At 35.8% G+C, this 24,696-nt stretch overlaps 1 protein-coding gene across 42 annotated transcripts in view; it reads left to right on the top strand.

Annotated features, from left to right (window-relative positions):
- IKZF2 (IKAROS family zinc finger 2) overlaps nucleotides 1-24,696 on the top strand; it is a 165,344-nt gene that overhangs the window by 72,338 nt on the left and 68,310 nt on the right. Inside the window, exons 1-2 of one of the 42 annotated variants that reach the window (XM_021075994.1) lie at nucleotides 19,354-20,955; nucleotides 21,824-21,827. The exons of the other annotated variants lie outside the window; for them this stretch is intronic. Coding sequence (XP_020931653.1) covers nucleotides 20,818-20,955; nucleotides 21,824-21,827 — 142 coding nt within the window. The 5' untranslated portion in view covers nucleotides 19,354-20,817. Of the gene's footprint in view, nucleotides 1-19,353; nucleotides 20,956-21,823; nucleotides 21,828-24,696 lie in introns of those variants that run through there. 42 annotated transcript variants of the gene reach the window in all.

The raw sequence follows: 24,696 nt of genomic DNA, 5'->3' as shown, positions 1-24,696 counted from the left end.
GCAAACATATCCTGCCCAATTGTGGTGGGATGATATGAGCTTACTTTCTTGGCAATACGCAAGAAATTTATGATGGTGGTTTATGGTTGGAGCCTGTTGCTCCTGAATGTTACTTCACCTTGCCCCTCATAATAAAGAAAAATAAAGAAAACGAAAAAACAACAAATGTGATAATTTTAGTTTTTAAGTATATTTAACCTCATGATGATGCATTAGTCCTTTTATATCAACCTGATGTTTCAAGTCAGTACCCACAATGAAGCTTGTTGCCCTTCATAGATCTGGAAACAGAAAACTCTTAGAGAATGAAGTTTGTTATGTTGATATGGGGAAAAAACAAAAACAAAACCAAAAACCGATAACCTTGGTATAGCAAGAAATTGTAATAGAGCTCCCTTCTCTTCAGTGGATTTTCCATCTGGCCTATGCTTATGTCAACTTTTTAAAAAATAACATAGGCAGTTATCTCACCAGCAAAATGAGTTTATTCAGGAATAGTCATAGGAATTGCAGTTCAGGAAATGCAAGCTATGGTAAGCCACAGGCAAATTCAGAGAACAAAGGAGGGGAGCTTTGGAGAGAGGGGACTTGGGAGGGCCTCTTCTAAACAAAAGTTTTTTGGAGAAAAATAAGAGTTCATTGTGGTGATGGACTCTCATTGGCTGAGGTATGGCATTTTCTATTGGCTGGATTTATTGTTGGGCAAGAAGGAAGTCTTCCCTCCTCCTGCCAGAGTAGTAAAGTAGAGTCACCTTCCCATTGGAGATGCAAGATCCATCTCTTCCTGTTTGGAGTAATTGATGATGAAGGGGAATGAGACCTCCATCTACGGGTCTTCCTGACTCTAATTTTGGTTGATGTTTCCTTTATTAATTTCACATTTCCCCCTTTTGATCAATAACTTTTCTTGAAAGCATTGCTGATCAAGAATCGGTGTTTCCATATCTAGTGGTTTGTCCCTCTGTGCCAGAAAGGACCTTTCCTGCTCATCATATCCCACATCAGATGAACCATGCATAGACTGGAAACTGCATGTGGCCACATTCGAGTAACAAGTAAAGGTAGTAGGGAGAACTCTTAGATATTTCTTATCCAAAGTCTGTATTTTATCAAGGTCATAAATATTGAAAATCATTTCAAAATGCTAAACTAGCATCACCTTATTATATGTGCCATTTTTACAAAGGTTCATCAGATAGCAGGTACAGAACTTAACAACAGTAAGTAGAACAGAATTAAAAACAATATAAGGAGTTTCCGTCGTGGTGCAGTGGTTAATGAATCCGACTAGGAACCATGAGGTTGCGGGTTCGGTCCCTGCCCTTGCTCAGTGGGTTAACGATCCGGCGTTGCCATGAGCTGTGGTGTAGATTGCAGATGCGGCTCGGATCCTGTGTTGCTGTGGCTCTGGCGTAGGCCGGTGGCTACAGCTCCGATTCAACCCCTAGCCTGGGCACCTCCATATGCCGCAGGAGCGGCCCAAGAAATAGCAACAACAACAACAAAAGACAAAAAAGACAAAAGACAAAAAAAAAAAGCAAAAAACAAAACAAAACAAAAAAAAACAATATAACAAACCTAGTTTGTATGGTTCTAAATTAGAAGCCTAGATCTGAAGGTAACCATCTGAATAGATCAGAAGACCATGAATCAGTAAGTGAAATTTATTGTAGCTAATGTGCTTGTTTCCTAATTTTATGCAATTGTGTTTTTACTTCTTCCACGTGCAACAAGGAGATGTTGGCTATCACATAGACCACTTCCTTCCTCGGCAAGTAGATAATCAAGTACTGTATGATTATCCAAAACTCTTTAGACAATGAGTCAAGCAAGTCATGTTGCTGAGCTGAAACTACTTTGGATATGGCACTGGCCAACTTTCCTAATGTTGGGTAGAGATTTCTGATCATTTGTTCATTGGCACATACTCCCATCCATGGAAAGAAAGCACTAGCTATGGAGGTGAGCCCAGAATCACATATGTCTCTTGGAAGTTCTCTTTTAAGATGGTTATAGAGAGTTAATGGGATGGACCAGTGGGATACTTCTATTTTGTTATGGGGAGAGAATAGAACAGTAAATACAGCAAGGGCACACTGTCCTTTTATCCTCCAGCTGTCAAGGCAATGAGTTGCCCAAGCAGAAACAGTAAATATAACAAGGGCACACTGTCCTTTTATCCTCCAGCTGTCAAGGCAATGAGTTGCCCATGCATAAAGGCCATTACCAAAACCTCCACATTTAAAGATGTAGTCAGGAGGTATGCATAAGTTACAGTGACTTTGTACCCATTCATTGGAATAGAGATGTTAACATCATCCAAGGCTCAGACATTATACTAGGATATATCAAAAGGTTATCTATATAGGTATGTCAGCAAGCTTGCAACTGGCCTAATTTCCATTGGCTATATCACAGAATTTTTATATAGATATTTGAGAGATCTTAACCCAGGGTTGAGTTAAATTGAAGGAAGGGCTTAGTGGCCTTAGGACTCTCACATTTTAAAAGAGGCCTGGGGAAGAATTCACACTTACAGTGATATATAGAATTCCAGGGAGTTACTTATAGGATCATTACTGTTTTGGACAGGTTGAGCTTTCTGCTGATACATCAAATAATTGGAGAGGTTCTCCCTTTCACAATAGATTGGAAGATGTAAATAAGGGCATTATCTTGGTGAGAGAAAGAGGAGGAATAAGCAAGAATATTCGGAAGTAAAAAGATATACAGGCCTGGACCAGACATCCTGGGAAAGCTATTGCTGTTAGGTGTCATCTGCTTCAGTTCCTGGAAATCTTTACTTTCCGGTCATCAGTTGATGTGCAGGTACAATCCAGGTCTAGTGTTTACTTTAAGTATAACATGTGAAGCTAAGAGTCTACTCTCTGGAGTTTAGTGACACAAGGATTAGTCAACAGTACATGATAGGGGCCCTTCAAAGCAGGGCTGGAGAGAGTCCTTTTGGAGGTATGTTTTCCAGTAAACAATACCTCCAGGTTTTAGAGTGTGGTGTTTATAGAGTCTTCATCTTATGGGAGCACACCATGAGAAGGATTATTCCAGTAGAGGTGATTAGGCCTTTACAATATTGAAGTATATAGCCATTTCATCAGCTGTAGATCATAGGAAGCAGGAGCCAGGTGCATGAGGCATCTCATTACAAGAGGAACAGACTCTCATGGAACCTATGCAAATACATACTGTCCTGAAAAATAAGAACAATTAAATAAGAGTTTCAGAGCCTTTGAGGGATCAAAGGAGGGAGAAAAGGATTAGTGCTTCAGCCTTTGTTGCAAAGATATATTTTAAGGAAGAGGAGAAAAAAGAGGCTCCTTACATCTAGAAAACAAAATATTAAAGCAATTGCTTTTCCTTTAGAGTTTAAGAAATTCTTACCCAGTTCATTATTATGATCTTAACAAAAATCTATTTTAGAGTACCTATCAGAGTCTTTTCCATGAATTTCTCTGAAGGTGAAACATACTTGCAGAAGCATTAGAGTAAAGCATAACTGTTTGTAAATGGAAAAAAAAAGGACTTTAAAATGCCCATTATTAAAGATCTGATGAGAGTTCATTAAAATGGAATTGACAAGAGGATCTGCTTTATTTTTGTGACATTTTAAAATTATGGCTGATAACACGTTGCAGAATTTCATACAACTTTGGAATACTTACATTAACATGTACCTATACTGATATTAGTAAAATGGTTTGGAATTCCTTCTTATATGACAAGCTTCCCATGTAATTTAGCATGTCACATAAGCCTGATTAGTTTTAAAATTTTCCAGATGAAACAAATACTTGAAGATATTTCAGGTGGCCTCTGGAAGAGTCCAAATTTAGTTCAAGGTCAAAAAAAGTTTTCATTTATAATTTGATTGGGGGAAATTTGTCAAAAATATCAAAAAGTTTTGGACATTTGACCCAAATAATATTGCAGACTATTCTGAAATGATAATGCTCAGTTACCAAAGCAGTAAGATTTCAAAGATAAATGCAAAATGTGATATATGTAAGCAAAACTTAGCCCTTTTAATATTGAGAAGATTCAAATTTCTTAAGTAATCAGAGACCTGATTAAGACACATTTAGCATGGGAAATAATTTTGATTAAATATAAATCTTGTTTTCTAAGCAGATTACTTAATGGTAAGGAAGGAAAAAGCTTTCACAATCTATTACCAGGAGCAGACCAATAGTTTAGTAAACCTTGTCCTTTTAGCAAATGAAATAAAATTATGTTTTTGTTTTACATAAAAGCACTACTGATTTTAAAGCTTAATTTTAAACCAACTGGACCACAAAAATCGTTACTTTTTAAAGATTACCTTTTTCACAAACCTTCTACAACCTACTGTTTCCAGTCAGTTTTTGGTCCTGTTTTTTTTTTTTTTTTCCCTTCCCTATTCTGAAACAGACAACCTCACTTTAGGATAAAATTGCTTTCTTTTCCCTCAACAAAATGCATTTCCATTCTTTATATCTTTTTTTTTTTTTTTTTTTTTTACCAAAAACACACACCCTGCCTTCTTTGCATACGAGATTGTTTCCCTTATTGTTTAGCTTTAAGCAATTGTGAATGGTCTGTTACTGGCAAATTTTATGTACATTTCATAATTTCTAAAGGTATATTTTCCTCATACTAAATTTTCTAATGGGGCACAATATATGTTTTCCAGTAGACCCAAATATCTATAGTTTATTTGAAAAGGGAGCCAAAAGTGGAAAAACCTATTTTTAGTAATGTTTCAATATTTTATCTTATTTGGAAATGACCTATATATTTAATGACTAACCATCATTTAATTTAACTTAGCAAAACTGTAAAGTTTTAGGTTACCAAAAAGATTTCAGGAAGCTATTTAAATGGTTCATCTGGAAACTTTTATCTATTTACATCCCCTTAATTTACTTGTTTTCAAAAATTTTGTTTAGGTTATTCATGAATATTTTATCATATATGTTTTTTACAGATTTTTGTAACAGGAGATAACATGAACTCATCTGACCAATGAATTCAGGTGGAATGGAAGCTAAATGTCTGCATCTTTTCAACATTTATAACTCTAAATAAAAACATGCTTGTTTTAATTAAACCAACAACCTTAAGCTGGCTTTCACTTACTAAAATTTCTCCCAGATCATGTAAACACAAAAACACCTGGGCCAGTGTCTGTTATATTTAAGTTCATATAAGCATGTGTTCATTTTTAAGCCTATTAAAAAGAGTTCTTTTACAAATTAATTCTAGCAATACCATTCAGATGTATCATTCAGAAAAGGGAAAAAAAATACCACACATCTATAACACAATATACACATATTTATAGACACACATGAAAATATATATAGTTGCAGACAAGGACCTTACAGTTTTGTTTTAAATTTTAGCCACGCCTCAGGTACAAAACTCATTGGAATAGTTGGATCCAAATTGTGTTACTGGCAGATGGACTAAGTTAGGGTTACATACTCATATGGCCAATTTTTTTTTTAAATTAAAGATTTTATTTTTTGCACACTATAGGTATTCCTTTAGAGGATACTTTTGGAGCCAGTTTGTCATTTAGAGACTCTGCATACAAATCAAAGAATGCATTTCATTGTCTCCAGAGAGATTTGGAAACCTCTCTTTAATGGTGCTCCTTAAAGTGGACTTTTCCAAAACAAAGTTTCCCTCTTTTGAATAAGGTGGGTGACTTATCACGAAGCTTCAACAAATAGATAGTATCAGGAAGGCAATTTTCTCCTAGGAGTTTTGGAGTTACCAAAATTTTAGGGTAATGGATATTTAAAATTTTCCTTCTGGTTGTTTATTTGCTCCAGTTAACTTAGGAACAATAATTAAGGATTTAGCACTTGAATTCTCAGAAGGTCCAATTTTAAGGGGGGAGGTTTTTACAGAGGAGAAGAGCTGAAGATGGCATCACGGGCAGGGACTGAGCACAGATGGCTGCCACCCACCCAGGGACAAAGAAGGTGGGGGAAGGGGAAAGGAGAGTTCAGGAGCCATTCTGTCTTTCATCAACTGTTTGTTCACCTTGGTTAATTTAGAAATGGCATTTTGCTAAGAAGTGATTTGGGGGTCTTGGATATGTTTGGAAACCTCCTTGGCTATGTTTAATTGCTCCAGGTAGCAATTAAAACAGACATTCCTTTCAGTTTGTTTTATTTTAGAGCCACAGCTTTCTAATTAAATCCTGAGAGTTCCAAATTTGGGGAGGTCGCAAGTTCCTCATAATGGCCAATGAAGCTCTAGATTACTCTTGGTCAGGTTGCTGCATTTAGTTAAAATGCACATGTGGACAGCCGTAGTTCTTAAACACAAACTTGGCCAGTATCCCTGAAGGAGGGTTTCCCTTAGAGCATTTAGGTGACTGGGATCCCATTTCTCAAATTTTCCCAGAAACAAAAGAAACTTCCCAGCTAGCTCAGTTCCAAGAGGAACTGTGCCAAAGTGCTAGTGTGCTTTTGAAAGGAAAATAATCAATATTCACCAAGGATAAAGTCCTAACACCAAGGATCAACACTTTCATGATCCTGAATAAAGTTGAGGAGATCAAAATGCAGAGTGGAGCTTGGAATCCAAGAGGAGACTTACCAAACTGAGAGGAGGCAGTGACTCATGGAACAATGAACACAAATGGCTCAATGTGCATGCCTTGCTCAGTCTGGGGATTGATATCTCTTTGGGGTGGGAGGTGACCACTGCCTTCCTGTCCCACTTTTGATGACACCAAGTAATCAAAATCAGCTTTTAGTCTGCCCTCTTGGTGCAGCTGGCAGCATGTCAGTCTCACCAGCAAAATGAATTTATTCAGGAATAGCCATAGGAATTGCAGTTTGGGAAATGTAAGTTACAGTGGACCATAGAAACTCCAGAGAATAAAGTAGGGAAGATTGTTTTTATAAGGAAAAGAGGGAGTTGTCAGGGGCTGTTCTAAATTAAAGTTCAGTGGGGGAAAGTGAGAGTTCAGGATGGTGATGACTTCTCATTGGCTGAACTGTGGCATTTCCCATTGGCTGGGCTTTTTGCTGGATAAGAAGAACATCTTCCTTCCTCCTGCTGGGTAGGTAGTAAAGTAGAGACGCCTTCCTGTTGAAGGTGCAAGGTCCATCTCTTCCTGTTTGGGATCATTGATGAGGAGTGGTAGAGCATGAGAGCTCTCCTCCTGACTCTAATTTTAGTTGAGGTTTCCTTTATTAATTTTCATACTTATGAGGTAAAAAAATTGACTTCATGGTCAAAATTAGGTAGCAGCTCACTTTATTTCACCAAAGTGTAAAATTTCTGTTTTGGCCTCACTTTTCAAAGGGAAAAGTACAGTATTTGGATCAAAAACAAACAAAAAACTAAAAAACAAAACAAAACAAAACAAAAACCAAAAAACAAGCTCCAAGCTCTAGCTCTTCAACTTTGTGATTTTACTCAAGTAAACTGAGTTTTATGGGATTCAGTTTCCTTATATGTCTATTGGAAATACTTTTACCTCTCGCTGTAGTATGAGGATCTCATGAGATGGCAGATTTGAAAATATTCTGAGAGCTATATGGAACTAAGTATAAGTTCATTATAATATAAACAGACAGAATAGTTCCATAATGTATAAGATTTTGTTTCTGAAAAGAACACAACTCTTGATATGGACCATATAATATAAAGGGAGAAAATTCTTTTTAAAAAAATGTTTTTTTTTCTCTAAACATTTTCAGCAGAAAGTAAATACTGCTATGCATATTTTCAAATTTCTTTAACAGTTTTCTTTCTGCCCTTCTAAAATTCACATAACTAAACATAAATATGCATTTATGAATTGTTTCTTTAAAGAACACATGGGTAATCTGTTTGCATTGAAGAGTTGAGGATACAAGACTATATAGATTTATCAGCGGGATCTCAGTGGGATCCTTCAAAGCTGGAAAGGAATATAAGAGCTCCTAAAACAACCCACTGGTGTTGTAGATTTAAAAACAAAAACAAAATCTCTATTCCAAAAAGAAATATATAATTCCATCATTCAAACTAGCTGTGAACATGGTTTTTTAAACATACATATACAAAGTAAAGTCACAACTGGAAGCCTAAGGGTCACTTTAAAAGAACTGACAAAATAAGACTGCTTTCCATTTTTGTCATTCATATTTATTTACTATATTCATTCATGTTGTTTGCCCTTTCACTATAGATAAGAGGTAGTTGATAGCAGTGATTTAATATAATTTTTTTGTCTTTTGTCTTTTGAGGGCCATTTCCCTGGCATATGGGGTTTCCAGGCTAGGGGTCGAATCAGAGCTGTAGCTGCCAGCCTACACCACAGACACAGCAATGTGGGATCCAAGCCATGTCTGTGACCTATACCACAGCTCACAGCAATGCTAGATCCTTAACCCACTGAGTGAGGCCAAGGATCTAGCCCATATCCTCATGGATACTAGTCAGGTTTGTTAACCACTGAGCCACAACAGGAACTCCGTTTTTCTTACAAGAAATTTAAATTTGGCAAGTTCTAGAAATTGAATTTTTGTGATGGGAAAATACAGTTATTATTTTACTTTAGCCATGGGATGCTACAACTTAGCATGTAGAAACACTTGTGCTTTTCAAGAGTACATTTTAAGAACTACTGCTTTAAACAAATGATGAACTAGTATACATATTTGTACTACATTCTTATATTCATTTGGTGTTAGAGTTCTGGAAATGGAGAACTAAGATATTAGGAAGTTATTGACCTAAGCCTTCTGTATAGGAGATTTGGTAAATCTCACTCAAGTAAGGTGGATATTTCTATATCATTCTGTATCATTCTTAAGCAGTCTCCATAAAGGTGTTCCATAGTCCTTTTGGTAAATTCCCACCAATATGTAACAATCTTTGATTCTAAGGTAACCAGAATTTTCCTTGAAATGGTTTTTAGTTTAGTCATATGTCTCCTGATTTATAAATTCATATGCTTGATATTTTATAATGAATTGTAGCATTTGGATGTAGAAGTGGGTCATATCTCAGGCTTTCCTAATGTAAAGTAATCTGTAGACACTTCCCTGAACATTTGAAAATGAGTAGCCATTTCATAGTGTTGAGGAAAGGAAATGCTAGTATTCCATTTACCCCATTTATATATTAAATATTTAATTCCAAAAATATTACAGTAACTGTATTTAATAGTACACTTGTCGTTAGAGCTAAAAAGCACTTCGTATACATTATCTTACTTGATTTAATCAAAAGACAGTAGAAGTGCTGAATAGATTGGTAGATGCTAGGTCTGTGTAACTAAATTGCAAGCTATCATGTTTAATTTTCATATTAGCATTATATGCCTAATATACATTTTTTATCTCCAAATAATTCTGTCCATTTATATCGTATGTATATCTTAAGGAATTTCATTATTTTAGAAATGGCATTAAATAGTGTTTTGGAACAAATGGAACATCTATGAGTAGGTTTCTCTATATAAAAGAAAAACTATAGGGTAATCATATGATACCTTCATCCCTAGAAAAACTTTGTTTTGTAATGGATTTTATGAAGCTCAATTCATTTTTTTCCTCTATTTTTACAAAAATCTAGTTTTAGTTTAAATGCTTTCATGTGTAGAAAGTGTTGAAAAATTTGTATTTTTCTACAAATAGGAATTTTTTAAAAATGTAGTTATCAGCATGACTCTGTGCTTTAGAATATGTATCTGAATTGGCGTGATGCTACATCTGCTTTGCTTTTGCTGTGTGCCATTAACCTAAATTTGGTAATGTCCAGTGTCTGAATGTTGGTGTATTTTTAGTGTTTGCTTTTAATTATTTTATGCCCGTGAGTCCTTTGACAGTTTTCATCTCAGGTGAAGAAAGATCATAAGTTTTCTTTCCATATTCTTTAGGTTGTTTTTCAGTGTTTGAATTATACCAAGATAGAAGTCACATGAAATGTTTTATTTGTATGTTTCACTTAAGTGAGCATGATTAAAATGTGTTTAATGTGTTTAATATGTTACTAATGGTTGTTATATTAATGTATATCAATTAATGAAAAAAAATCGATCGAATATTTCCTTTGAGGATACTAGATTATTTTTAAAGAAGGTTTTTATGCTACTTCAGAAAAGCAGTAATTTTACTAGAATTCTCAAGTGACAGTGGATAAATAATATGTATTTTGTTGAAATCCAGAGCAAAATGTGTCATGTTAAAAAAAAATAACCTTCAAGATTTCCCATCTTGGCTCAGCGGAAATGAATCTAACTAGTATCTGTGAGGTTTGATCCCTGGCCTCGCTCAGTGGGTTAAGGATCCAGCGTTGCCTTGAGCTGTGGTGTAGGTTGTAGATGTGGCTCAGATCTGGTGTTGCTGTGTCTGTGTGTAGGCCAGTATCTAATAGCTCCGATTTGACCTTTAGCCTGGGAACTTCCATATGCCATGGATGCAGCCCTAAAAAAAGACAAAAATAAATAAATAAATAAATTTCTAATGACATTACTGTAACTTCTACATTTGAATTCACATAGGACACAAAACATATGCATTTTCTACTGAGTATAAACCAAAAGTACTTGACCTTTTTACTTCTTGTTGTTTTTTTTTTACATTTTTAATCCAATTATAATTGATTACAATGTTGTGCCAATTCCTGCTGTACAGCAAACTTGTTTAATTTAAAATAGTCTCCTGCTGTGTTAATTTTAAGTATTTGAATGCCCATTTTGCTAATGAACATAAACGTATAGCATGTGCCAATCTGCCACGAGTACATGGCATAACTTTTAGGAAATTTTTCCCAGTGAGATCTACTATTTTATTTTACGTTTCCTTCGGGGGGTATCTTTTCCTTTTTTTTTTTTTTTTTTTTTTGTCTTTTTGCCATTTCTAGGGCCGCTCCCACGGCATATGGATGTTCCCAGGCCAGGGGTCTAATCGGAGCTGTAGCCACCAATCTACGCCAGAGCCACAGCAACGCTGATCCAAGCCGCGTATGCGACCTACACCACAGCTCACGGCAACACCGGATCCTTAACCCACTGAGCAAGGCCAGGGATCGAACCCGCAACTCCTGGTTCCTAGTCGGATTCGTTAACCACTGCGCCATGACGGGAACTCCTCTTTTCCATTTTTTAAATTAGAGTTTAGTTGCTTTACAATGTTGTAATGAAATCTACTATTTCATATTTAATGTTAGTGAATGGGAATGAAAGGCTATATTGACACAGCAGAACAAAAACAAAAATCCTTTAAACTGAGTAAAACAAGGCAGTATAGACTTCAGCATTTCTCTGTAGGAGAGACTGTCTAAGTCATGTCAATAATAGGGTATCAGTATGAAAGATGGCTGAGAACACAATTTGTATGCCATTTTAGAGTTGTTCTCCTAGAAAAACACACACATAGTTCAAGTCTGAAATCACTAAAAGTTAGTTTTAAGAAAACACACTGCTGTTTTATGATCTGGAACCATACCTGTCTCTCTGGCCCTGCATTTTGTGAACCTTTAAATAAAATTGTAATAATAATTTTCTGTATTATCACATTAATATGCTAAAAAGCTTGATGAGTGAAGTTTCTGCAGAATATGCAAGGAAAGGATTCCTTTCTAATTGGAATAGTTTCAGAAAAATTGGTGTATTAGGATCCTAGCAAAACTTAGTAAATATCAAAGTATAGCAGAGAATCTAAATTCCAGGTGAAATTCAAACTGTGGCTTCTATGCAGTAATTAATGCTATTATGCTAGTCTTTTAAAAAATGTAAGCATAACCAGTCAATTGGATTTAAGAGTTTTGCTGTATTTTTGTAAATTTTACTAATGTTCTGTCTGAAAATTTTAATCTTTAATATAAATATTTATATATAATACTTGTAAGCATGTTGGAATAATTTTACTTTTTCTGAACTTGTAGATTTTATTTGTTTTAGTGACAAATCTTCACATCTTTTCCTTAACTTACATTATTTGTAAGTTTGTACAGATCTCTGAGTCTTTAGAAGTCATTGTGGTTTTCACTTTTCTGATTTGAATTTTATTTATTTAATGTGAGGTTTGCCTTTTGGAAAAGTAAAAGTATGTATTGGTTTTCTGCCCTTTTTCTTGTGCTACAAGAGTTACATCCCTTCAGAGTGGTAACATGCTCTGTCACTTGCTCATCAAGCACTGAATAATTCTCTTGTCATGACTATAAGACATTTTTGTTATTATGAGAAAACATATGTATAATACTTCCTTGGAAGTGTTTTCTGTTTGACTTTTATAAGTTTCTTCTGTGGGAAATATGGAGTTAGTTTGTTTCCATTTACTCATTGGGAAACTGAGATACACAAAGTTTATCTTCATTTTTACTCACTGAAGTCCTTCACTAACAAGCAGAAGAATGTGAGCATTTTACATCTAGTTCTGTGGTTGGTTTATTGAATATCATTTCCTAGTACCACATTAACTGCATTAGTTTCATTTATTAACCTATATTTGTGATATTTCTCAAGGAATGGAAAAACAGTCATTTCTTTCCTAAAATCATGAAAGAATGGACTTATTACATTATTATTTAAGTATATTTTTAGGTTTGTAAGGAAAATATTAATATCCAATCCTTCAAACCTTCTGCCTTCTTGCACCCAGGACAATATTGTACTTATATTGTGTGACAAGTATTTAAATGTTTGTTAAATGTATGCATTATTAAATGAAGGAGTAAATGAAACATTGGACATCATTAGAGAGTGTGGGACAGTGTTAAGCACAATAAAATGTAGAGTAGAACATAAATTCGGGGTCCAACTGGTAGGTTTTAGTGCCTAGACTTTATCAGGTTCATTTGTCATTTGAGTTGAATTTTCCTATCATCTTCTAGGCCATACTTAATTTTAATGGGGTTGCCATGTTTAACACTTAAACAAAAACTTAAAATAAGAACACTGGAAAATATAAAGTCTAATGTGCCTAATATACTAGGCTTGAAAAGGTGCCCAATAAATAGGGATAAAAAAATAAATATGACCTCTTCTCTTATCAGGCTTATTTTTAAGAGTCCTGAAATTCATCAAGGCATATATAAGTTCATAGTTAAAGTCAAGCTAAACAGGCGAGTATCTTTGCCTTCTCTGTTTTACACTGAGCTCCTTTGTGACATATTCTATGATAGGATAGGTTCAATACCCAGTATATGATAGTGATAATAAACCCTGCAGCTTGGGTAGAAGTAAATTCCAGACAATCTACTACATTATTCTTTACTCTCGTATAGTACTACATATTTTTGGCTAGTTTTACTCAATATGCTTGTTGGCAACAGAGTGAGTCTTTTGAAAGAGCAGCTGATGGTAATATTTGAAGAGATCACTAGTGGACACAAAAAAAGCAGAAGAAAGGAATCTGGAAGCGAATCTGTTTTTGGCCAATTAGTGACAGAAGTTTCTGAATTACTCCTTTTTCTTATTTTTCATTGTTATCTGATTTGATTAGGAAAAGAAAAGAAATTTTAATTTTTACCCTTGTCCTGCAGGGCCAGACTTCACTGTTTTAAAATATAACTGACAAGTGAATTTCATTAAGACTGATAATATGGCAGCATAGTGAAAGTTTGCAACTATTACCAGCATGTAGAAATTTTAGCCTAGCTATTCTTTTTGACCAGTGTTCTATTACTTGTCAGAGTGATCTTATTTTATGATGGTGAATATAATGGGTTGAAGAGGTTTTATTTTAAATTTTCATTCATATTTTGTGTGTGTGTGCTTTAGTTTTTTAGGATTTGCTTTCATTGTGGGGCTAGCTTCAAGGTAGGAAAAGGCAATTAGATAATGCTTTTATATATGTGGCAAAGAAACACTAGGAATTATTAGTGAGACATGTCAACTGATTCTTAAATGTATATTTTCAGTGGTAAATATTCTTATTTGTTAGTTGTTTCCATACAAAAAACAAGAATTCCTATCATTAAAATAGTAGTAAAGTTATTTCTGATAAAGGGATGTATGATAGGACTACAAGTCCTCAGTTCCAGGAATTTTAGCGAATTTCTCTCTGCATTTCATATTCCAAATTCTTTGTCTTTATACTCACTCCCTTCCTCCACACAGACGCTTGAATGATTGCCATCTTCCTGAGCCTCCTCTTGATATGAGCAGAATATGAAGGCAAAGACTATCTCTGATTGTACAGGCACTCTATCTATAGTACTTAAGCAGAATATCTGGTATAAAAATTATACACATTTGTGGAGTGAATGAACACTCATACTTTTGTCACCTTAAAAATCAAGAACAAAAGTTTAGTTCTTAGGAGTTCTTCTTTGGGGCAGTGGGTTAAGGATTCCACGTTGTCACTGCAGTGGCTCGGGTTGCCACTGTGGCATGGGTTTAATCCCTGGCCTGGGAACTTTCATACACTGCAGGCATAGACAAAAAAAAAAAAAAAAAAAAAGTTCATTTCTTAGACCCATTTGTTGCAGTCAGTTCCTTTTCTGTGCAAATTATTTGCACGTTTGCAATATTTCATTCATTTGCATGTTACCCAGTAAATGAGTTTGTGTTTTGCTTAGTGTTATATATCTTTATTCTGTACTCTTCTGAGGTCAGTTACTAACAAATATGCCTTAGTTAAATATGTCTTGAGATGGTACCATCAGTAGACTATGACCTTTGAATTCCTGTATTTGTGGAAGTAGTTGTTTTTTTTTTTTTTTTTCCCTCATTTGGTTCCTGTATTTGTGAAAGTTAGGATCACCACCTCCTTTCCTCCCCCAAGTTGGTTCCTTTTAGCCAATGATATATAGTATGAGGGTATTTGGCTGGTTTCAGAAACACAGTATTATCCAACCTTATGATATGGTCCTGATACTTAGCTTCTTTTTTTCTGTAAAATGAAGCTAATAATTACCAGAAAGATTTGTTTGGACATTAAATGGCTGATGCTGAAGGACACCCAACAAGATGGGCCTTCACTAAATGTCAGGACTTCTCCCTGCCTTTCATCTACTTTTCTATCACTATACATTTCAAACCAGCCCACATAATGAATGAATTCTTATGGCCCCTTTGGCATTGGATTTAACCATCCTTGTGTCTTTTTTCGTTAGCACTATTATTTTGAGAGACCTGTCATTGGCTCTCCATTCTTCTTTTTCCTCCTCTCAAACTGTATTTTGTCACTAAGACCTGTGTTCTCCTGGCACTGGGTTCCTGTCAGAGGACAACCAACATTGTTGGCATCATCTCTGTTTTAATCATATTATTTGTCATGCTTGTCTTGTTCATCCTTGTATCTCCAGTGCTTAGTGTCTAGGGCATAGATTGGCCCTCTATGACTATCTATTGAATGAACAAATGGATTTGCTTATCTATGTATCTGTCTATTTATTTTTGGTTCTTTCTCTCTCTCTCTCTCTTTTTTTTTTTTTTTTTTTTTTTTTTTTTTGTCTCATCCACAGCATATGAAAGTTCCCTGGGCAGGGATTGGATCCCAGCTGTGACTGTGACCTATGTCGGATCTTTAAACCACTGTGCCGCAGTGGGAACTACTGTCTATTTATTTTTATGGGAAGGATAAGATGTAAAGACAGCATCAGGAAAGTCATTGAATTCTGGATCTTGGAGTATAAGCCGTGCCTTCCCAAACATACACTTTATATTAGATGTAAACAATAACAAGATTTTTAATATCTGAAGAAAGAAGTATTCTGTCTGTAAAAGCTATTTATCAGGATCTTATGCCTTAATTTGTTTTTCCTTTGTATGGTTAAAGTTATGCCATTTAAACCTTACTTGATCTCTGTGCATCTCTTTCTTAATAATATACCACTCTTTGTCAAAATTGAGCATAGTTAAAAATAAAAGTTGTATGCTTTTATCAAGAAAAACTGTATCAAGATTTGATTGCATTTTCAGAGTTCTCGTTGTGGCTCAGCAGTAACGAACCCAACTAGCATCTATGAGGATGCGGGTTTGATCCCTGGTCCCACTCAGTGGGTTAAGGATCCAGCGTTGCCATAAGCTGTGGTGTAGGTCACAGATGCAGCTCTGATCCCATGTTGCTGTGGCTGTGGCGTAAGCCAGCCACGATGGTTCCAATTCGACCCCTAGCCTAGGAACTTCCATATGATGCACGTTCAGCCCTAAAAGGCAATTTTTTTAAAGGATTTTATTGCATTTTCATTAACCTTGAAAATTTATAATTTTGATGTCAGCTGGGAGTTTAAAGCTTCATGAGTTTAAGGAAGTTAGTTCAAATTTTGGAGAGGTATATTTTTTCCTTGAGTAAGAAATTTGAACCAGACATTTGAAAGTAAATTTAATCCTGAAATGCATGAAAATAATGGAGTAACTGACTATATATTTTTAAATATATTATTGCACAATAAAAGGCTATCTTGCCGTTAGGCAAATTAGTCATGCACCAGATTTAAACTACTTACAAATAGCGCTAAAGGAGAAAATATAAATTAATTCAAATGATAGTGTCAGATCAAGGAAAGTAAAAAAAATATGTAGAGCTTATGCTTGCCAGGCACATATTGTTAACTTTGTTCAGGTGGCAGCTTTTGTGGTTCGTTTTAGTTTCAGCTTGTCCCAGAAGGTGTTGCTACACTGTGAAGGTGTTGGGCAGTGTAGTAATGGAACAGGAGATGAAACATCAGGCTCATAGAAAATCTTACCCTTTGAGCCTTTCTAGAAAAACCTAACTTGAATTTCTGAGTGGTCAGCTTGACATTTAAAAGCAGAGAGAAGTTGTGTCATTATCTCTGGGATACTACAGTAGTTAGAGGAAAAGGATTTAAAGTTCATTGCAGTCATTGCTGACAGCTTCCAGGCAATGAGGTGCTTTTGGTAAGCATGCAGTGCCTTGAAAAAAGGCAACCTACTAGGAATGTGGAAGAGGACAGGGAGCTGTGAGATGAATGTGATAAAAGTCATGGAACTGGGTATTATGCTGCTGAAATAATTTTACTCATTGTGAAGGTGGAAAAGTAGTCAGATATCTTTGAATGGTTCATATGTTTTGAATGGTTCAAGCAAACAAAGACTCTAGGTTTCTAAAGTAAACCACTTGTGTTATTTTTGGAGACTTATTGTATAAAACTTAGTGGCCGTTGTCACAGGGAGCATGGTAGCTAGTGTCACTGGACTTGTACAGTCCATGTGAAGTGCTGAGGCATCCCTACTGTAACACATCCCCCCTCCTTGGAAACCTGCAATTTGCCTCTTAGTCCCAGATGGGAAGGAAGCTTGCAAACAGCCGCAAGCCATACATAATGGCAGGGTTCACATCCTGACAGGGACAAAGGAGAAAAAAAGGAAGATTTCAAAAGAGTCTTCATCGCATTATTTGAGTCAAGGACTTTGTGCTTTTGGTGAAGGTTGTAGCATTTTTTTTTTTTAAGTTTTGAATATGTTGTGTTTGTTTTGCTTTTATTTTTCTCTTCTGGATGCCAGCCAATACTCATCTGAAGGAGACACTTGGGGATGGCATATTAATCATATTGCACTATCTTCCACTTAAGTAGTTAACATTTCTAGCTTAAGAGAGAACATCCTGCACACAAACTAGATTTTCATTATGTATACTATGTATATGAATAAATATGTATATTCACATTTAACATGTTCTTACCTGTGACCTTCAGAAACACATTAAGAGATAGATTTAGGAATGCTGTTTTAAAGCGAGAGATTTCAGGAGTTCTCTTGTGGTGCAGTGGGCTAAGTATCTGGTTTTGTCATTACAGTGGCTGCTGTGGTGTGGATTAGATCTCTGGGAACTTCCACATGCTGTGAGTGTTAGGAAAAAAAAAAAAAGAAGCCAGAGATTTTAAACATATGATCTGAACTATGGAATATATTTTGTATGAAGAAATTTATTTTTAAAAGTTTCCTGAATTTCAGCTTTATTTAAAATGTAATTGACAAATGAAACTGTAAGAAGCCTAAAGTATACGTGTGATGAACTGGTGTACCTATAGTGAAAGGATACCTTCCATTGAGTGAAGAAACACACCCCATGCCTCACATACTTATCAATTTGTGTGTGTGAGAACATTTAAGTTCTAAATTAAATTCGTAAATTTTTTTTTTTTTGTCTTCTCTAGGGCACCTGTGGCACATGGAGGTTCCCAGGTTAGGGGTCTGATTGGAGCTGTAGCTGCTGGCCTACACCACAGCCACAGCAACGTGGGATCCAGGCTGCATCTGCAACCTACACAACAGGGCAATGCCGGATCCTTAGCCCACTGAGCAACGCAAGGGTTCGAACCTTTAACCTCATGGTTCCTAATTGGATTCATTAAACACTGAGCCACCAGGGGAACTCCAAAGTTTGTAAATTTCAATTAACTAAAACAGTGTTGTGAGCTGTAGTTATAGTGTTATAAATTAGATCCTCAGACTTTATTCATTCTATAGCTGAAAGTTTATACGCTTGTACTAAGCTTGCCTTATTTGCTCTTCCCCTCAGCCCCTGGAAACACACATTTCTACTCCCTGTTTCTATGATGTATTTTAGATCCCACATATGTAAGTGTTACCATGAAATGTTTCTTTATCTGCCTTGACATAGCATAATGCCTCAAGGTCCATCCATGTTGTCACAAACATAGGATTTCCTTCTTTCTTATGGCTGAATAATAACTATTGTATTTATATTCCACGTCTTTACTCATTCATTCATTGGTGGACAACTTAGGTTGTTTCCATATCTTGGTTATTATGTAAGAGAAAGAAATAAAAGCCATCTAAATCAGAAAGAAAGAAAGAAAATTGTCTCTATTTACAGATGACGTGACTTTTATATAGAATGCCCTAAAGACTACCCCAAAAACTGTTAGAAATAAACGACAAGTTCAGTGAAGTTGCAGCGTACAAAATCAGCTGTACAAGAATCAGCTGCATTTGTATACAGTAACAGCAAACTATTAGAGAGGTTAAAAAAAAATCCCGTTTACAATTGCATCAAAAAAGATGAAATACTTAGGAATAAGTTTAACCAAAGAGGTAAAAGATCCGTATGCTGAAAACCGTAAGACATTGAAGAAAGAAAGTGAAAATACAAATAAATGGTAAAATATTTTGTGTTTGCAGATCGGAAGAGTAACGTTGTTAAAATGTTTTGCTGAACCAAAGCATTCTGCAGATTAACCACAATCCCTATCAACATTCCAATGGCATTTTTCACAGACATAGGAAAAACAATCCTAAAATTTGTATTAGGAAGACCTTTAAACAGCCAAAGAAATCTTTAAGAAAAAAGATCAGGAGGCATCTTCCTGATTTCAAACTGTATTACAAAGCAATAGGGATCAAAACAATGTGGTATTAGCATAAAAGTAGACATAGATGAAAAGAATAAAATAGCCCAGGGGGGGAAAATGTATATATGGTCAGTTAATTTACAAGAGAGGAAGAAAGGAGACAAGAATACACATGGGTCAAGGATAGTCTCTTCAATAAATGGTGCTGGGAAAACTGGACAGTCACATGAAAAAGAGTCAAAGTAGACCACTATCTTATACCCTACCCCAAAGTAAATTCAAAATGGATTACAGACTTAAATTTAAGATCTGAAAGCATACAATTTCTAAAAGAAAACATAGGGGGTGTGTTCCTTGACATCAGTTTTGGCAATGATTTTTTACATAAAGAAAATCATATTGAAATACTAAGTAGCTAGTAGTCATTATTACTGACTACACAAATCATTTTTTACAAAAATTTCAAGTGTAGCCTGCCTGTATCCTGGAATCACATACATCACAGACTGAAGGGACCTCAAGAATCATGACCTCGGGCAGGTAGACTTTTAATTATTTTACCTGCACAAATAAGTAGCATTATCTTAGGTTTCACATATAGAGAAGTGAGGGCTCTTAGAAGGTTACCATGCAATTAATTACAGGTGGTGGAGATGCGATATCAGCACAAAATCATAAGTCAAGAGAAGGAAAAGTTAAAAATTTTAGTTTATTTATGATGGGATTAGAAAACATCACTTATTTTAAGGAAAGTATTTTTAAATGACCAAGGGGCTCTTTTACATCTGATAAACACAGGAGCTTTCCTTTAATAAGCTAAAAAAAAAAAAAAAAGCTATTTGTATGCCCTTCAACTATATCAGACATATCTGTTTAATTTTCTTTCTGTGATACATAGAACTATGTCATTATTTTAAGTATGTTTCATATACTTTAGCTATGAGCTTTGGAAAGCTGGCTAAAGGATGTTCTAGAAATGGAGACAGGCAACTCATTGAATAATCAAAACTTCAGTTTCACAGATCGATGACATACTTAAAGTAACTACTTACAATTCAGAAGAAGCTATCTTTTTAAAAAGTGATCTTAGGAGAGTATTTCTTGTTTACTTATGCCCTACACTTTGTGTTGAGATTTTGTAGTAGTAGCTTATTCTGGGGGGAGAGGGCTTACAAGTCATTGTATCACAATATTTTACTGTGCATATTTGCCCATGTATAAAAGCAAAAAAAAATACTCATATATATACATATACAACATATTCATGAATTTCACAAGTGCCATGAAAGCAGGGGTCATATCTGTCCTGCCCTATTCACTGCTGCATTGTGAAACCTGGCACAGAGCAGGTGCTCAGTGAGTAATTTTAAATGGATGAATGAATAAATTCTGAGAAGTTCCCACTTTCATATTGTGGTTGTTGAAACAGTCTGTTAATAGGTTGATAGCACTTGTCCTTGAAATTACTGCCTACTGTGTTACTGTATTTCGAACTCTTCGATTTTGGAATATTTTTCTGTTACCCATTGAATATATACATTCCAGAAAAAAAATGATGTCACTCAGAACCAGCATGTGTTCATGCATTTCTCTTCATGTCTGCACTCCCTCTCGAGTGCCATCTTTCTCTATGATATAAAGCATATCCAACCTGTAAGTAGTACCTTAAATGCCACTTATTTCATGAAGCCTTCTCTGTCATCCCTGTGCTTACCTGTAGTAAACACACCCCCATAGTTTTATCTGTTTGATGTCCTACATTTTATGATATGTTTTCATATGGTAGCTCTATTAATAAGAAGTAAAATAGTTCTAAGGGTGTCGTATATACATTTGTAGTTAATACTCAGAACAGCCCTAGGAGGCAGGTGATATCATTAACTTGGTTTTATAGATGAGAAAAATGAGACTGAGAGGTGTCTTGAGGTTTCTTAAGGTCCTGTAGCTAATAGATGCAAGAGCCTGGCTTTAAACCCAAGGGTACCGATTCTCAGTCAGAGGCTCTACTGCTTGCTCTAAGTGACTGTGCTTTCCCAATTTTATGATTTTTATACAGAGGATATCATCCCCACTTTACATAGTTGGGAACAGGGACATGTTAAATGATGTCTTATTGTTCACATATGTAAAGTACTTCAACACAGATATTCTAGTCCAGCATCTCCATTATTTACCTAGGACCTACTATGTTGCTTTGTAATTATTTTTTTTTACCTTTTAACAGATAGATACACTCCATATGACTAACTAAAGTGTCTATTCATTAAGGGTAGGAAATAGGTATGCATGTTGCAAAAAAATTTTTCTGCTGCTACTTCGTAGAAGATAAATATCTGATACTGATCTATAAAAATTTGCTGGGTGGTTGTCCAGATTCATTTTTCGTAATTACCACTTCACGTTTTCTCTTTTTTGTTACCGTGCTTCTTGGTTATACATTTTTAACTGAACAATCCTGCATCTCGGCGCCAAATGTTGACACTCTTTATTTTATGGAAATAGTGAGTATTTATGGAGGAACATCAGGGAAAGAACTTCTCTAGCTTTGATGTTTATTCCAAGTTTTGGCAACCAGGGATATTTGAAGCCAGGTTATGGAAAGCTGTGGGGTTCTCTGTCACTTCAGTTCAGAGACTCAGTAAAGCCGAAGTGCATCACCTGGCTTTGGTTCTCGCCTCTGTTGCCCTGGCCCCGTAATAGAAACCCTGCTTCATTTCTTATCTCTTTCTCTTTAGTGCTCCGGCAGCACTGCCTTCTGACCTGGTTTAAGCGTCCTCAGTGACCTCTGGCAATCCAGTGTGAGGATCCCTTTGGGAATATGTCCACTCAGCTAGATTTTATAAAAATGACTTTACTTCTTATGGAAGTTTGGTTCAAAAATTTGTACTTGCCTTATCAAAGAGAGAATTTCACCATGTAATTTGCTTCACAAACCTCCCACAGTTATGTTAAGCAGATGGTTGCCAAACACCAGTTCAAAGTAGATTGCTCTTATATGAAATAAAATCCATGCTCAGAAAATCTGGCAGTGGAAGCTGGTCTTCTTCCAAAACAGGCTCTCAGACAAATTTCTCTTTGCTCAAATCAGGCAAACTACTACACCTGTATTCAACATGCAGTAAAGAAAATGTCAGATGGCACACACTGATTCAAAGTCACTCTTCTTTAGCATACTGACATCCTTTTTTTCTTTACCATAACTAGTAACTGCTTTGCTTTTGGTGATATAGAGGAAATAGCAAGAATTTGGTCAGCAGTTTTTGGTTCTAGTCTCAGCTATGACTGAATAAATGTATGACTTGGACATGTTACTTTACCCGTTCCGAGTTTTGGTTTTGTCATCTATAAATGAGAATAATACATACATCACAGAGTGGCTGTCATGATTAAATCATGTGATGCATATAATGTGTCTTTTGTGCAGTGGTCCTTCAATTAATGTTATGGTGGTGATGTTTTTTGTTTAAAACCTCTGTATTATAATTATTTGTCACTATGGTTAATGTATACATGATCTCTGTAACTTAAAAAAGAAGTATGACAGGCAAATCAGCAACAGTAGTTCAAAAAACGTTCATTAAGTGCCTAGTAAGGGTAAGATGGTTTTACAATGGTGAATAAAGACAGCACTTCCTTTCAAATGTCTTACACTGCAGTGAGTGTAGAGTTAAGTCAGATACACTGATGAAATCACTGTAATGTGTCTTTGCACTCGGGAAACAGTTCATGAAAAAAGGTGGAAAATAAGTAGGCCTTGAATGGTGTGCTAATATTGATAGACATAAGGGAAGGATTCCAGAAAATAATAGGGGGCAGGAAGAAAATAAGTAGAGATGTATAGGATAAGTTCCAGGAAGGATGACTGAAAAATGACTGGAAAAAGCATGAATAACTAAGGGACTAATAAGACATATGGCCAAGAGAAATGATGGAACCCTTCTGTGGAGGTCCTCAGAGTCACACCAATACCTTTTTATTTAATTGTGTGCAGTGAGCAGTCTTTGAAGACATGTAGAATAATATGAGCTCTGTTTTAGGGAGATTAATGTAAACACTGAATATAGGCTGAATTGGGGGAGTGGAATGTGGCGGAAAACTGAAGATATCAGCTAGAAAGTTAGTGAAATTATTCCAGGTGAGAGGAGGTGGGGAATCTTAAGTTCTGTGTTGCCATGAAAATGCACAGCAAGGGGTTGGATGTGTAAGACATGGCAGATATTGAATCTCTAGGACTTGGCAAATACAATCATTCATTTAAAGTATGGATAAGGAGATAGACTGTTGGTTGCCTGTGGCATTTCTGTTTAAACGAGGCTTATTTTCTCCATGTTGTGCATTTCTTATGAAATTAGTTGTCTGCCAAAAAATGGAAATTCACCCTTGGGCAGCAGTGGTGCCACTGCTGGTCAATAAAGTGTGTGGTCTGCTGACGGGCATGCTATAGAAGGGAGTTCTGTAGAAGGGTCCCTGCATTGTGGGAGACCATCAGGGAGTCAGATAGCTTGGCTCCTTGGGTTTTGGGGTTTTGTTTTGCTTTTTTTTTGTCTTTTTAGGGTCACACGTGTAGCATATGGAAGTTCCCAGGCTAGGGGTCGAATTGTAGCTGTAGCTTCTGGCAACACAGCCATTGCAACCTACGACACAGCTCGAAGCAATGCCAGATCCTTAATCCACTGAGTGGGGCCAGGATCGAATCTACATCCTCTTGGATAGTAATCGGGTTCTTTACCACGGAACCACAAGGGGACTCCTTGGCTCCTTAGTTTTATTTGTTTGTTTGTTTTTCAATGAGGTAAAGAAGATACTTTGGGGATATCTATTTTGTTGTAAAGATCTCTTTAAATGTGCAAGAAATACTGCATGAGCTGCACATAGGTATGATTTATCTTTGTAGCAAAAATTGACACAAGACTGTCAAAATGTGACCACAAAGGAAGTCCTAAAAGGCCATCCTCCATAACTGTTGGTTTAGAGATTAAAGTTGATAATACTGACTTATTCCCAAATTGCTGTCTTACCAACCCCTGATAAGTCATAGCATGACAAAGAATAGAGAAAAAGTGGACAAGTAAAAGGATTGAATATTGACAGATTCTTCAGGAACTAGTTCTACTCCATGGACTTACCTCTGCCCTAAGACCAAAGAAAATCTGAAAATTAGAAGGTCGGCATATGCATCTCAGACTTGATAGAAGTATTAATTAATGTAGTTCACATTATGGAAAGTTAAAGTATCTATCTGACTGATGTAGATTTGAATTTCTGGTATCCTCTTTAACTGAAAGATCCATTCGCTCATGACTGATATTTGCCCTAAATATAACATTCATGTTAGTTACTTATTTAATTGGAGAGGCAGTGTCATGTCGTAGTAAGATGGCAAACTAAGAGGCAGAAGATCTTGAGTGATTTCAGGCTCACATTTACTACCTTTGTATCCTTGGGAAAGTTCCTTATCAA

Source organism: Sus scrofa, chromosome 15 (assembly GCF_000003025.6).
Source record: "Sus scrofa isolate TJ Tabasco breed Duroc chromosome 15, Sscrofa11.1, whole genome shotgun sequence".
Lineage (NCBI taxonomy): Eukaryota > Metazoa > Chordata > Mammalia > Artiodactyla > Suidae > Sus > Sus scrofa.
The sequence above is the reverse complement of the archived record's forward strand: the minus strand, read 5'-3'. Positions and strand labels throughout refer to the sequence as shown.